Consider the following 15807-nt stretch of genomic DNA (forward strand, 5'->3'; position numbering starts at 1 on the left):
AGGCCTCTAGGTCGGCCCAATCCGATGACACCGCGGAGGGGGCGGGGTCTATGACGCCGATGTAGACAGGGATATGGGGCATGATGGCTGTGAAGCCCCGCCCATACGGCACTGTCCACCAATAATAACGTGCATTTTTGAGGGGAGAGACCACCAAGAAATCCTTTATATAGTAAGATATGAAATGTCCAGAATATAAGCTTAAGAAGGGTGCGGAGAATTCCTCATAGGGAAAATCTAAAAGAATGTGAAGACTGAATGACTTGTGCAATAATTGAAACAAACACTCCGAGAATGACTGACCAACTGTGTTGTGTCTAATACAAGATGTGGGGGTGAAGCGTGACACATAGTGTTGAATCTTGTGCCATGCCTTGCCCCTCCACTACACATACCACAATGGATCAGTTTTGCTTGAAGTGCCCCTTTAAGCTGTATTGTCATATGCCTGGATGATCACATTAGTGTCCGTTGTCGTAGTCAGGGCCCGATCACTTCAGGAGGCTTCTCATGGTGCTCAGCGAGGACCCTCTGTAGCCGCCTCCAAAATGGTTCCAGTGGTTCATGTAGTGGAAGAGCTGATAAAGCTTCAGTCGCTTGTCGAAGCCAGGAGACTTGGGTATTTTTGAGTGGTAGGCGGAGTAAAAGGAGGAGCCAAACCCTCCAAACATACCGGCGATGGCCAGCTCAAACTCAGAGTGTCCATAGAAGGAGGCTGGGTCAAAGATCACTGGTCCGGTGTCCAGCTCGGCCACGTTCCCGCCCCACAGGTCACCGTGAAGAAGAGACGGGACGACCTCCACGCCAGAGAAGAGCTGAGGGACCTTGAGCTGTGATAAAAGAAAAGTGAAGCTCGGGATGTTGCTCAGTCCACCATGCTTTACAATGCCGCTCTGCCCCATTAGAGTTATCCACTAGACTTCAAAGAAGAAAGGAGGGCATGCACCATAAATAGTAGCTTTTTTTTCCCCTCAGTGTAAAGACATCTTCTGCATCAGGATTAGAACATAGCTGATTTCTTCCAGAAACAGCGCCAATCACAGCCTCAGTTTATGTGCAGTACTGCAGTTTATTTTTATTAAAGGGAATAGAGCCAAGTTGTAATACCACATACAACCTGAAGACAAGTTTGGCGCTCTTTTTAAAAGAAAGCAGCTAACTTTTATAAATCCTGGACAATCCCTTTAAGTCACATGCTCCAGTATGTCCCTCCCCTTCTGTTACACTGCAGCTCTTCTTGTTAACACTCACCTGTAGTTGTGACCACAGCTCTCTGGCTTCTCTGTCTCCGGACGACTTCTCTATCAGGTCCATCTGATACTGGATCCTCTGCCGGGTGTAGAACACGTCCCAGTCCTCCTGCCAGTCATTCACCTGTCAATCAAACATGTGGACTGATGCCATCAGAGGAAGTGACATCAGATATAAGGAACAATCCGATTGGCTGCTACACATCCCAATATAGACCCATTATATCAGACTCTTACCTGGGGGATATATCCACAGCAGGTCGCTGTATGGAAACCAAACCTATCTATGTATCCGACATCTGACTGTCCTGACCCTTTACCTTATGGAAAAAAGAAAAAACAAATGTCACCTGAGGAGAGATATCCTGAGGCGAAACAATACTATAGGGGGTGTTGAGATGTGCGCGTACCTATGCAGGTGTGGTACTGCTGAGGGGGTGTTGTGATGTGGGCGTAGCTATGGGCGTCCCTATTTGCTCCGAGCAAAAGTTGTGAGGTATGACAAAAGTCTGATTTTCCCGTAGCAACCAATCACAGGTCACCTTTTTATCTTAACAAGCTCTAATAAAATGAAAGCAGAGCTTTGGTTGCTATGGGCGCATGGCAACCAATCACACATCCGCTTCCATTTTATCACATTAATTTGAGAAATGAGAGCTGAGCTGTGATTGGTTGCTATGGGCAACAAAAACAATCTCTAGGTTGATGGGTATGATTCACGATGGGGCCCTAAAAAATGGCAAGTACAACTACAGCCACTACTGCCCATGTTCACACTGTCCCTTAAAAAAAAAAAAAAAAAAAAAATCCCTGAAAAAAAACACATTAATGGTGCGTTCACACCTACAGGATCTGCAGCTGATTTTCTGCAGCAGATTTCATTTAAATAACTGAACACCGCATCAAATCTGCTGCAGATCCTGTAGGTGTGAACGCACCCTTAGTGTTCTCAGTGTGCCCCAACCATAAGCTGTTGGCTTGGTCATGAGTGTGTTTAGTAAAGCTAGTCATTAAAGGGTTAATGCTTCAGATGTGTTTACCTGTAGTAACCATGCACTGTGATGACAAGCGCTTATGTCAAAGATCAGTGCGATCTTGGATGCGCCAGAGGACCTTGAGCTTGAATACTTTACTCTTCCCTATCCTTAATGTAGTTTGGAGGTTTTAGCAGGAGAAAAGGGTGGTCTACTTTACACTACCCCTTCAACCAAGTCTCCACCTTCTTGAGAAGTGGACCTGGATCTGTCAGGGACAAGAGATACATCTGCCTAGCCATCAATAAGGGGACAGATACTGCAGCCAGATCTCCCTCACATCCAGTTTATTATATTTATAGTATGGTATTACCCTCTAAGTCCAGGGGAGGGGCAACTCTCCAGCCATGGTTCCCTCAAAGTTTCCTCCACAGGGGTTTTTTCCTTGCCTGAGTGCTGGAGGGTGACTGTTTGTGAGTCGGGGGTCTGCGATTTTCAGTGTCATGTGATTTTAAATAAAATTGTTACCCTTCGACACCGGATTACAACGAGTTTTGTCTTTATTTTGCGTTCTTTGGTTTCATTTATTATGCTTTGGAGCTGGGGGTCCATTACATACACCTGACATCTGCCTGCTACACAGATACATAAACCAGAGTCATAAACCGGACATCTGCCTGCTACACAGATCCATCACCTGCACAATGAGCGCTAGCAGGATGGAGCAGTGCACAGTACAACTCCTGCATGTACACATGTATCCCTGGATAAATGGGACACTAACTTCTTAAAAAACAAAAAGAAAAAAAGACAAACATGTAATGCAAAGTTTATGCCTATATCTGCAAGGTTTGTCAAAAGTTGTTTTTTTTTAAGTTACAGGTGTAAATCATGGCAGAAATCCGCATTTGCTCCAGAGCTAGCAGACACAGATCCCACCAGAGGCACCTCTTCGTAAATCTGGCAGGGTGTATGGGGTGGGGTCTAATGTAAGACCATTGTACTGTGCCCTCCCCCCCTTAGTGTATAAATACAGTATAATATATATATATATTATGTATACTATAGCTTTATGTACACCAACACAGGATAGGGGATAAGAGCTGATAGGCGAGACCCCCTACTGATCCTGCAAACAGAGAAAAATTCTTCCCCCAAATAGAGTATGAACAGCAGCTCATCAGTCAAACACTCACTGATCAGCTTGTTGATCGGATAGGGAATAATGTGTGGAGTTGGGAATACCCCTTTAAAGGAGAAGTCTGTGGCTGAATATAACATGCACTTACCTCCCTGGCTCCAGCTCTGGGGTCCGCTGTCCTCCATTCCGGTCCCTTCCTGGTCTGAGCAGGGACCAGGGTGGTGTTGGGTCAGCCCTGCTCAGCCAATCAGCAGCCGAGGCGGGACCCTGTTATGGCTGCTGACTGGCTGAGCGGGGCTGACACATCACAACCTGGGTCCCCGCTCAGATCAGTAAGCGGCCGGGGACCGGGAACCAGAGCAGGGGACAGCAGACCTCAGCACTGTAACTGAGGTAGATGCATGTTGATCAGCCACCTCCTCCGGACTGCCCCTTTAAGCCACGCCCCTGAGACCATCCCAAAAACACACAGAAATGAACCCAAAATGCCAACGTCCTCCCTTTTCATCCCCAAATGCATGGAATTCCACTCATGTATTACATTATGGCTATTCAGTTTCCGCCATGTTATACTACATTACACCCCTTATGTGAGAAGCGACAGGGAACGCTGGGTATTGTAGTGGCGGTGTGTGTAAAACAGAGTGAACCACAAGTGTCCCCCTGCTGGAAGACTACTCAAGTTATATGGACACCGCCCTCTAGAGGCCATGCAAGGTACAGACATGTGCTGGTAATTACCCACAATGCCGCTCTCTTTGTCCAGCTTTTCCCGCAGCCGCTGGTTGTGGAGGTGAAGGTCGGCCAGCTGCTCCCCCAGCTTTGCAGACTGCCTGTAAGACAGCAACCGAACGCTTACAGTCCCGCTACAGAAACGCTACACCAATGACATTGGTGGAAGTTACGCCCCCCCCCCCCCCCCCCTATGGCTAAGACAGCTTCTGGCAGGTGCTATAAGAGGCATGCCCCCTACCAGTATGAGTGTATACTGCAGGAGACCCAGGGCTCCCATACTGCACCGGTCATGTCTGAGATCTCCATTACAATGTCATGATACAGCTCTGGTATTCTGGCCACATGTGGGGCATGCACAGCGGATTGTGCCCACTGTTGCTATAGGAGTAAACCACAGGCTCCCCATTGCCATGTATGAGGTATGCCCACTACTGGGTACAAAGTAGGTTCCTGATTGTATCGGTGTTTATTAGGCTATGTGTGGGGCAGGCATAGAGAAGCATGCCCACTATCTCCATGGGAGTACACAGCAGGTGCTCCGATCTAACAGTATTGATTTGGCTATGTATGTAGAATGCATAGAGGGGCGTGCCTATCACTACTTAAGTGCTTACTAGGTACCCCAATGTATAACTGTTGACTTGGCCACGTGCTGAGCCTGCATAGAAGGGCATGCCCACTATTATTATAGCAGGTATGGCTGGGCAGTCAATCAAATTAATTTGATTAATTCACTAAGATTTTAAGAATCAATTAGATTTTTCACAGAAAATTGTACTACTCCCACTCCTGATACTACTACACCCCTCATCCACTATGCCTCTACTACTACAGCCATCATAATTAGCCAAATAAATAAATAAACATTTAAAAAGAAAAAAAAGAAAATCGAGATTTAAAATCGAGAATAATTTTTTTTAAATTAGATTTGTATTTTTTGGCCATAGCTTCAGCCCTAAGAGCGGGTGCTCCATAGCATCAGTAATGCCTTGTCAATGTAGAGGTCATGGGAGTACCTAGCAGGTGTCTTATTGCACCAGTGTTGTCTTGGTGCTGTGTGCAGCCTGCATAGGGGGGATGCCTACTATAACTATTTGGAGTACACAGCAGGTGCCCCCGTGCTCTAGCCATGTCTAGGGTGCATCTACTGATATATCAGGGTGACTATGAAACTTTATCACCCTGTAAGGGTAAGTTCAGAACTTCTGAGCAGAATCCCCACCGCGGACTCTGCTTGGAATCCCCATCTGCCTCAATGTTATGTATAGGGCGCCTCCGCTCTCCGCTCAAAGAACTGACATGTCCTATACATCTTACAGCCCGCTACCTATTGAGACTTCTCATGTCCAGGTGCTCCATAACCAGCATGGCGCCCCCCGATGGCTGGTCAATGACCTTCATTGGTTTGGGAGCCCTGATGGTACCAGTCTGCAGGATGGCCTCCAGGCTCGCCAGCTCTCCCTCGAACATCCTTCTAGCCTGAGAAGAAAGGAAACAGGTGAAGATCATAAAGTCAGGAGCCCTACAGGCCTGATCGGGGTACATGGTGCCTCACAGAGCGGGGGGGGGGGGGGGGGCGGCGATTCTGATGCTTCTGCAGCGTCCAGATTCCTGATGTTCACATGGCTGCAGATACAGAGCGCCTCGAAATCCCTCTAATCCCCCACACACACAGGCCTCTACACTGCACTGCTGTATCTCTATTAGGGAAAGCTCGGGGAGGACCCCCTTATAGTAATGCCCCCCATCCAGCTCACACAACCCAATATATACACAACGCAACTATATATCTTAGTCCGACCACTGCTTTTAGAGCACAGTGTTGGTCGGTAACCCTGAGTCAACAATAGGAGAGAAAAGAGAAGGTAAATTTGCTAAATTAACATATTTCCTATAAGTATAACTATTAGTAAAAATGGAAATATCCCTTTAAGGGTGCCGGGGCACGATGGGAGTTGTAGTTCTGCAACAGGTTGGGGTACACTGATGTATAAAGCAGCAAAGTACCTCTAGGATTTCAGGATAGTAACCCATGCCATGAGACATGAAGAACAATGTGTCAGGGCATGCTGAGCCTTGTAGTCCATACACCTAGTGACACAGACAGGGGCATGCTGAGCCTTGTAGTCCACACACCTAGTGACACAGAGGGGGGTATGCTGAGCCTTGTAGTCCATACACCTAGTGACACAGACAGGGGCATGCTGAGCCTTGTAGTCCATACACCTAGTGACACACAGGGGGCATGCTGAGCCTTGTAGTCCACACACCTAGTGACACAGACAGGGGGCATGCTGAGCCTTGTAGTCCACACACCTAGTGACACAGACGGGGGCATGCTGAGCCTTGTAGTCCATACACCTAGTGACAGACAGGGGGCATGCTTAGCCTTGTAGTCCATACACCTAGTGACAGACAGGGGGCATGCTGAGCCTTGTAGTCCATACACCTAGTGACACACAGGGGGCATGCTGAGCCTTGTAGTCCATACACCTAGTGACACAGACGGGGGCATGCTGAGCCTTGTAGTCCATACACCTAGTGACACAGACAGGGGCATGCTGAGCCTTGTAGTCCATACACCTAGTGACGGACGGGGGCATGCTTAGCCTTGTAGTACATACACCTAGTGACACACAGGGGGCATGCTGAGCCTTGTAGTCCAAACACCTAGTGACACAGACAGGGGGCATGCTGAGCCTTGTAGTCCATACACCTAGTGACACAGACGGGGGCATGCTGAGCCTTGTAGTCCATACACCTAGTGACACAGACGGGGGCATGCTGAGCCTTATAGTCCATACACCTAGTGACAGACAGGCAGGGCATGCTGAGCCTTGTAGTCCATACACCTAGTGACAGACAGGCAGGGCATGCTGAGCCTTGTAGTCCATACACCTAGTGACACACAGGGGGCATGCTGAGCCTTGTAGTCCATACACCTAGTGACACACAGGGGGCATGCTGAGCCTTGTAGTCCATACACCTAGTGACACAGACAGGGGGCATGCTGAGCCTTGTAGTCCATACACCTAGTGACACAGACAGGGGGCATGCTGAGCCTTGTAGTCCATACACCTAGTGGCAGGTACCTCAGCCTTGTGGTTGACCTTGACATACAGGCAGCCCCTGTCAGTGTCGTAGCTCTGGCCCTGGCTGATGCAGCCTCCTCCGGAGTGACCGGCCGCCTTCACCTGGGACAGCCCCAGCTCCTTCTTCAGCAGCGCTTCCATCCTGGGCACAGACTGAACAAGTTCCCGATGACATCACAGGGTCACGTGATTGGCCCCCAGTCACATGACCATCGTGCAGGGAGGAGGCGGGGTTACAGAGCTGTGATAGGACGGAGAAGCAGCATGGTGGGGAGGAGACTGAGGAGAGGGATGTTACTTACATGGGACTGTATGTAGAGGAGGGGAGGGATGTTACTTACATGGGACTGTATGTACAGGAGGGGAGCGATGTTACTTACATGGGACTGTATGTAGAGGAGGGGAGTGATGTTACTTACATGGGACTGTATGTACAGGAGGGGAGCGATGTTACTTACACGGGACTGTATGTAGAGGAGGGGAGCGATGTTACTTACATGGGACTGTATGTACAGGAGGGGAGCGATGTTACTTACATGGGACTGTATGTACAGGAGGGGAGCGATGTTACTTACATGGGACTGTATGTACAGGAGGGGAGCGATGTTACTTACATGGGACTGTATGTACAGGAGGGGAGCGATGTTACTTACATGGGACTGTATGTACAGGAGGGGAGCGATGTTACTTACATGGGACTGTATGTACAGGAGGGGAGCGATGTTACTTACATGGGACTGTATGTAGAGGAGGGGAGGGATGTTACTTACATGGGACTGTATGTAGAGGAGGGGAGGGATGTTACTTACATGGGACTGTATGTAGAGGAGGGGAGGGATGTTACATGGGACTGTATGTAGAGGAGGGGAGGGATGTAACTTACATGGGACTGTATACTACAGGAGGGGAGGGATGTTACTTACATGGGACTGTATACTACAGGAGGGCAGTGATGTTACTTACATGGGACTGTATGTACAGGAGGGCAGTGATGTTACTTACATGGGACTATGTAGAGGAGAGGAGGGATGTTACTTACATGGGACTGTATGTAGAGGAGGGGAGGGATGTTACTTACATGGGACTGTATGTAGAGGAGAGGAGGGATGTTACTTACATGGGACTGTATGTACAGGAGGGGAGCGATGTTATTTAAATGGGACTGTATGTACAGGAGGGGAGCGATGTTACTTACATGGGACTGTATACTACAGGAGGGGAGCGATGTTACTTACATGGGACTGTATGTACAGGAGAGGAGCGATGTTGTTTACATGGGACTGTATGTACAGGAGGGGAGTGATGTTACTTACATGGGACTGTATGTAGAGAAGGGTAGGGATGTTACATGGGACTGTATACTACAGGAGGGAAGTGATGTTACTTACATGGGACTGTATGTACAGGTGGGGAGCGATGTTACTTACATGGGACTGTATGTACAGGAGGGCAGTGATGTTACTTACATGGGACTGTATACTACAGGAGGGGAGCGATGTTACTTACATGGGACTGTCTGTACAGGAGGGCAGTGATGTTACTTACATGGGACTGTATGTACAGGAGGGGAGCAATGTTACTTACATGGGACTGTATACTACAGGAGGGGAGCGATGTTACTTACATGGGACTGTATACTACAGGAGGGGAGTGATGTTACTTACATGGGACTGTATGTACAGGAGGGCAGTGATGTTACTTACATGGGACTGTATGTACAGGAGGGGAGTGATGTTACTTACATGGGACTGTATGTACAGGAGGGCAAGATGTTACTTACATGGGACTGTATGTAGAGGAGGGGAGCGATGTTACTTACATGGGACTGTATGTACAGGAGGGGAGCGATGTTACTTACATGGGACTGTATGTACAGGAGGGGAGCGATGTTACTTACATGGGACTGTATGTACAGGAGGGGAGCGCTTTTACATGGGACTGTATGTACAGGAGGGGAGCGATGTTACTTACATGGGACTGTATGTACAGGAGGGGAGCGATGTTACTTACATGGGACTGTATGTACAGGAGGGGAGCGATATTACTTACATGGGACTGTATGTACAGGAGGGGAGCGCTTTTACATGGGACTGTATGTACAGGAGGGGAGCGATGTTACGAGACTGAATTTGATATAATTTCAGTTTATAAAAATCATGCATTTTCTTCCAGGCTGAAGAGTCAGGGGGGTGGGGTCGAGAAGCTAAAGTGCCGCCTTCTATAAATTCTGTGAGCCAATAAGGCACCTGTACATGTTCACCACCAGCTTCATGAAGGAAGGAGATTTATCAAACATGGTGTAAAGTGAAACTGGCCCAGTTGCCCCTAGCAACCAAACAGATTCCACCTTTCATTCCTCACAGACTCTTTGGAAAATAAAAGGTGGAATCTGATTGGTTGCTAGGGGCAACTGAGCCAGTTTTACTTTACACCATGTATGATAAATCTCCCCGAATAATGTCAGGGTGAGCATCAGGCTTTATGTTTACATCACCAGGGACCATGAGGACTGAATGTGCACATAGAGAACTGTATATGCTTTATTAATAAGCTGCTTTATCCAACACTATTTAAAGGGGAACTCCACATTAAAGCTCAGAGATGTAGCTCACCCTACATCACTGTGTCTGTGGACCCCCCCCACCCCCACCTCTAGTGGTCCTCCGCAGGTGCAGCTGCTGTAGTCTGAAGGTTTTCGCTGGGGAGAGGACTGCTCATTCTTGGGTATGTGTCCTCAGCACCTATGGCAGTGCCAACTGAAGATGGTAAAGCGCCCGCCTCAGGGCAGATCCTGTATGAGACGCTTGGTTAAAGAAGAAGAATAAAGGGCTGATTCATCAAGTCGTTTTGCATAAGTCAGATTCTTCTTGTCCTGGTGCGGTGGGGGGAGGGATAATAAAGTCTTCTATGTAGGATGACGGACACCATGGGGGACTGTACTGTCACCATATGAGGCTTGTTTTTTGCTAGACAAGTTGTACTTTTAATGTTGGCACTTTTGGGTTGATATACCTTTTTTTTTTTTTTTAACTCAGTTTAAATTTTTCTCTCTTCGATGGCGATGATTCAGCCTCCTCGAGGCGCTGCACCCGCTTACACTGTGTACTGAGTGGTGCTGCCCCAACAGAGCCATTAAAGGGGACCTGTCAGCAGCTAAACGGGGAAAAGGTCATCCCATTGCCAGACAGGGCCGGGCGCCAAGATTTCGAGTATACCTCCATTATCTCCATTATTTTCTCCAACCCCATATAGAAACTTGTCAATATGTAAACGAGGCTCAAGCGCCCAGGGGGAATCCCTCAACATTGTAAGCTTCTAGGGGGCATACCACAGCAAAGTAGAAGCCTAGGGGGTATTTCCCCAGCATACTAAGAACCCATAGGGTGTATGGTAAGAGCCCAGGGACTGTTCCCCAGCATGGTAAGAACCCAGGGACTGTTCCCCAGCATGGTAAGAGCCCAGGGACTGTTCACCAGCATGGTAAAAGCCCAGGGACTGTTCTCCAGCATGGTAAGAGCCCAGAGGCTGGTCTCCAAAATGGTAAGAGCCCAGGGACTGTTCACCAGCATGATAAGAGCCCAGGGATTGTTCACCAGCATGGTAAGAGCCCAGGGAGCGTTCCCAAGCATGGTAAGAGCCCAGGGACTGTTCCCCAGCATGGTAAGAGCCCAGGGACTGTTCACCAGCATGGTAAGAGCCCAGGGATTGTTCACCAGCATGGTAAGAGCCCAGGGACTGTTCCCCAGCATGTTAAGAGCCCAGGGACTGTTCCCCAGCATGGTAAGAGCTCAGGGACTGTTCCCCAGCATGGTAAGAGCCCAGGGAGCGTTTCCAAGCATGGTAAGAGCCCAGGGACTGGTCTCCAGCATGGTAAGAGCCCAGGGATTGTTCACCAGCATGGTAAGAGCACACAGAGAACTTCTCCCAGCATAGTACGTCCCAGGGACTGTTCCTCAGCATGGAGGGGCCTAACCGCCTTCAGTTCCCCCCCCCCCCAGGGATGCATCTTATTGTGTGTCGTCATGCGGTTCTCCAGTTGATGGAAAACTACAACTCCCATAATGCCTTAACAGTCAAAGCTAAAGGAGTTTCCCAGGACTTTGTGATTGATGATGTATCCATATGACAGGTCTTCGATAGAGATGAGCGAATCTCGATTACCATTTGATTACCTGTGGCTGAAGAAGTTGGACGCAGCCCTAGGCAGTCCTGGAGAATATGGATGTAACCTATGGCCTAACCACATGCAGAGTGTAGGGTTTGGATGAACCCGACCAAGCTTGAGGCTTTCTCATCTCTAGTCTAATATCCTATCGGAGGGGTCTGACTCCCAGCAGCAGCAACCAGCTGATCAGCACTGTACACCGGGAACGGAGGACGAGCACACAGCGCTTTTTATTGTGTAACGTGCAGCTGACATGCAAGCTGAACACTGGGGGCACTCTGGCTGGTGATATATCTGGGGTCAGTCTGGCTGGTTTTATATCTAGGGTCACTCTGGCTGGTGGTATATCTGGGGGCACTCCGGCTGGTGTTCTATCTGGAGGTACTCTGGCTGCAGTGGCGTAGCTACCATAGAGGCAGGGGCAGGGTAGGCAGTTGCTATGGGGCCCAGGGGAGAAGGTAAAAGCGTGTGTCCTTCTGCTTAACCACTTATGTACTGCAGTGTGTAAGTGACCCAATGTTTACTTACATGCTGCAACACAAAAAAAAGGGTTAAGAAGCAGAAGACAGAGATCTCTGCATCACTGCACTGATAACCTCTGACCTCTGTTCTCCAGCTGCGCAATCAAGTAGGAAAGGAAAATGTGCAGAGGTCAGGGGTTATCAGTGCACCAGCAGTAAAGCAGATAGATATATATACAGTGGTGCCTTGGATTACGAGCATAATTTGTTCCGGGACTGTGCTTGTAATCCAAATCCACTCTTAAACCAAAGCAAATTTTCCCATAAGAAATCACTTATATGCAGATAATTGGTTCCACATCCCAAAAATAAATATTTATTATTCTGAATAACACGTAAAACTAATGAAACAAAAATTCAGAAACTGCAGAATCTGTGATATTATAAGTTACTGTACAGTAATAGAGAGGATGGGAAACACAAGGGCAGACAGAGACTGCAGGGAGTATGAAGGAATGAGCAGGGCAGATATGGGCACATACATGCAGCACTCTCTGTCCGGGGAGGGAGGGGTTACAGCTATGGAGAGATTACCTCCACAGTCCTGTCCCCTGATGTAAGCCCCAGCCTGAAATGGATCTACTATGATTTGGAAGGTGAGGGAGACTTCCTGGGTCAGAGTACAGGGCTGTAGACCCCGCTATGCAGACCATGCCCCTCCCCCATACCTGTTCCCACCCAGTACAAGGAGCTCTAAACCAAAGCAATGCTCTTAAACCAAGTCACAAATTTGAAAAACTGAGCTCTTAAACCAAGTTACTCTTAAACCAAGGTACCACTGTGTATATATATATATATATATATATATATATATATATATATATATATATATATATATATATATATAGCTTTGTGTTGTGTGTAGGGGAGGGGGCCCCTTACAGAGTTTTGCTATGGGGCCCTGTGAATCCTAGCTACGCCCCTGTCTGGCTGGTGGTATATCTGGGGGCACTCTGGCTGGTGTTATATATAGGGTTACTCTGGCTGGTGGTATATCTGGGGTCAGTCTGGCTGGTGGTATATCTGGGGTCAGTCTGGCTGGTGTTATATCTGGGGGCACTCTGGCTGGTGGTATAACTGGGGGCATTTTGGCTGGTGGTATATCTGGGGGCACTCTGGCTGGTGGTATATCTGGGAGCACCCTGGCTGGTAGTATATCTTGGGTCACTCTGGCTGGTGGTATATCTGGGGGCACTCTGGCTGGTGGTATATCTGGGGGCACTCTGGCTGGTGGTATATCTGGGGGCAGTCTGGCTGGTGGTATATCTGGGGCAGTCTGGCTGGTGGTATATCTGGGGGCACTCTGGCTGGTGGTATATCTGGGGGTACTCTGGCTGGTGGTATATCTGGGGGCACTCTGGCTGGTGGTATATCTGGGGGCACTCTGGCTAGTGGTATATCTGGGGCAGTCTGGCTGGTATATCTGGGGGCAGTCTGGCTGGTGGTATATCTGGGGGCACTCTGGCTGGTGGTATATCTGGGGTCAGTCTGGCTGGTAGTATATCTTGGATCACTCTGGCTGGTGGTATATCTGGGGCAGTCTGGCTGGTGGTATATCTGGGGGCACTCTGGCTGGTGGTATATCTGGGGGTACTCTGGCTGGTGGTATATCTGGGGGCACTCTGGCTGGTGGTATATCTGGGGGCACTCTGGCTGGTGGTATATCTTGGGTCACTCTGGCTGGTGGTATATCTGGGGTCAGTCTGGCTGGTGGTATATCTGGGGGCACTCTGGCTGGTGGTATATCTTGGGTCACTCTGGCTGGTGGTATATCTGGGGTCAGTCTGGCTGGTGGTATATCTGGGGGTACTCTGGCTGGTAGTATATCTTGGGTCACTCTGGCTGGTGGTATATCTGGGGGCACTCTGGCTGGTAGTATATCTTGGGTCACTCTGGCTGGTGGTATATCTGGGGTCAGTCTGGCTGGTGGTATATCTGGGGGCACTCTGGCTGGTAGTATATCTTGGGTCACTCTGGCTGGTGGTATATCTGGGGCAGTCTGGCTGGTGGTATATCTGGGGGCACTCTGGCTGGTATATCTGGGGGCACTCTGGCTGGTGGTATATCTGGGGGCACTCTGGCTGGTGGTATATCTGGGGGCACTCTGGCTGGTGGTATATCTTGGGTCACTCTGGCTAGTGGTATATCTGGGGCAGTCTGGCTGGTGGTATATCTGGGGGCACTCTGGCTGGTGGTATATCTGGGGGCAGTCTGGCTGGTGGTATATCTGGGGGTACTCTGGCTGGTGGTATATCTGGGGGCACTCTGGCTGGTGGTATATCTGGGGGCACTCTGGCTGGTGGTATATCTTGGGTCACTCTGGCTGGTGGTATATCTGGGGTCAGTCTGGCTGGTGGTATATCTGGGGGCACTCTGGCTGGTGGTATATCTTGGGTCACTCTGGCTGGTGGTATATCTGGGGTCAGTCTGGCTGGTGGTATATCTGGGGGTACTCTGGCTGGTGGTATATCTTGGGTCACTCTGGCTGGTGGTATATCTGGGGGCACTCTGGCTGGTAGTATATCTTGGGTCACTCTGGCTGGTGGTATATCTGGGGTCAGTCTGGCTGGTGGTATATCTGGGGGCACTCTGGCTGGTAGTATATCTTGGGTCACTCTGGCTGGTGGTATATCTGGGGCAGTCTGGCTGGTGGTATATCTGGGGGCACTCTGGCTGGTATATCTGGGGGCACTCTGGCTGGTGGTATATCTGGGGGCACTCTGGCTGGTGGTATATCTGGGGGCACTCTGGCTGGTGGTATATCTTGGGTCACTCTGGCTAGTGGTATATCTGGGGCAGTCTGGCTGGTGGTATATCTGGGGGCACTCTGGCTGGTGGTATATCTGGGGGCAGTCTGGCTGGTGGTATATCTGGGGCAGTCTGGCTGGTGGTATATCTGGGGGCACTCTGGCTGGTGGTATATCTGGGGGTACTCTGGCTGGTGGTATATCTGGGGGCACTCTGGCTGGTGGTATATCTGGGGGCACTCTGGCTAGTGGTATATCTGGGGCAGTCTGGCTGGTATATCTGGGGGCAGTCTGGCTGGTGGTATATCTGGGGTCAGTCTGGCTGGTAGTAAATCTTGGATCACTCTGGCTGGTGGTATATCTGGGGCAGTCTGGCTGGTGGTATATCTGGGGGCACTCTGGCTGGTGGTATATCTGGGGGTACTCTGGCTGGTGGTATATCTGGGGGTACTCTGGCTGGTGGTATATCTGGGGTCAGTCTGGCTGGTAGTATATCTTGGATCACTCTGGCTGGTGGTATATCTGGGGCAGTCTGGCTGGTGGTATATCTGGGGGCACTCTGGCTGGTGGTATATCTGGGGGTACTCTGGCTGGTGGTATATCTGGGGGCACTCTGGCTGGTGGTATATCTGGGGGCACTCTGGCTGGTGGTATATCTTGGGTCACTCTGGCTGGTGGTATATCTGGGGTCAGTCTGGCTGGTGGTATATCTGTGGGCACTCTGGCTGGTAGTATATCTTGGGTCACTCTGGCTGGTGGTATATCTGGGGGCACTCTGGCTGGTAGTATATCTTGGGTCACTCTGGCTGGTGGTATATCTGGGGTCAGTCTGGCTGGTGGTATATCTGGGGGCACTCTGGCTGGTAGTATATCTTGGGTCACTCTGGCTGGTGGTATATCTGGGGCAGTCTGGCTGGTGGTATATCTGGGGGCACTCTGGCTGGTATATCTGGGGGCACTCTGGCTGGTGGTATATCTGGGGGCACTCTGGCTGGTGGTATATCTGGGGGCACTCTGGCTGGTGGTATATCTTGGGTCACTCTGGCTAGTGGTATATCTGGGGCAGTCTGGCTGGTGGTATATCTGGGGGCACTCTGGCTGGTGGTATATCTGGGGGCACTCTGGCTGGTGGTATATCTGGGGGCACTCTGGCTGGTGGTATATCTTGGGTCACTCTGGCTG

General features: G+C 49.7%; 1 protein-coding gene across 1 annotated transcript; it reads right to left on the reverse strand.

The window, feature by feature from the left end:
- Positions 1-259: 259 nt before the first annotated feature.
- On the reverse strand, positions 260-7360 carry LOC138772981 (ketosamine-3-kinase-like). The gene is made up of 6 exons (XM_069953828.1): positions 7193-7360; positions 5428-5579; positions 4107-4198; positions 1488-1570; positions 1252-1374; positions 260-830 (listed from the first exon to the last, which is right to left on the reverse strand). Exons 1-6 carry the CDS (start codon positions 7331-7333, stop codon positions 492-494), a joined length of 930 nt encoding a protein of 309 aa, XP_069809929.1. The 5' UTR covers positions 7334-7360; the 3' UTR covers positions 260-491.
- Between the last annotated feature and the right edge of the window lie 8447 nt (positions 7361-15807).

Source organism: Dendropsophus ebraccatus, chromosome 14 (assembly GCF_027789765.1).
Source record: "Dendropsophus ebraccatus isolate aDenEbr1 chromosome 14, aDenEbr1.pat, whole genome shotgun sequence".
NCBI classification, from domain to species: Eukaryota; Metazoa; Chordata; class Amphibia; order Anura; family Hylidae; genus Dendropsophus; species Dendropsophus ebraccatus.

Excerpts from the sequence above, each read along its gene's own strand:
- LOC138772981 (XM_069953828.1), bottom strand. The coding sequence starts at position 7,333 with ATGGAAGCGCTGCTGAAGAAGGAGCTGGGGCTGTCCCAGGTGAAGGCG. Across the intron at positions 1,571-4,106 it reads CAAAGAGAGCGGCATTGTGG|GTAAAGGGTCAGGACAGTCA; the intron begins GTAATTACCAGC and ends TTTTTCCATAAG. Across the intron at positions 1,375-1,487 it reads GCTGTGGATATATCCCCCAG|GTGAATGACTGGCAGGAGGA; the intron begins GTAAGAGTCTGA and ends TTTGATTGACAG.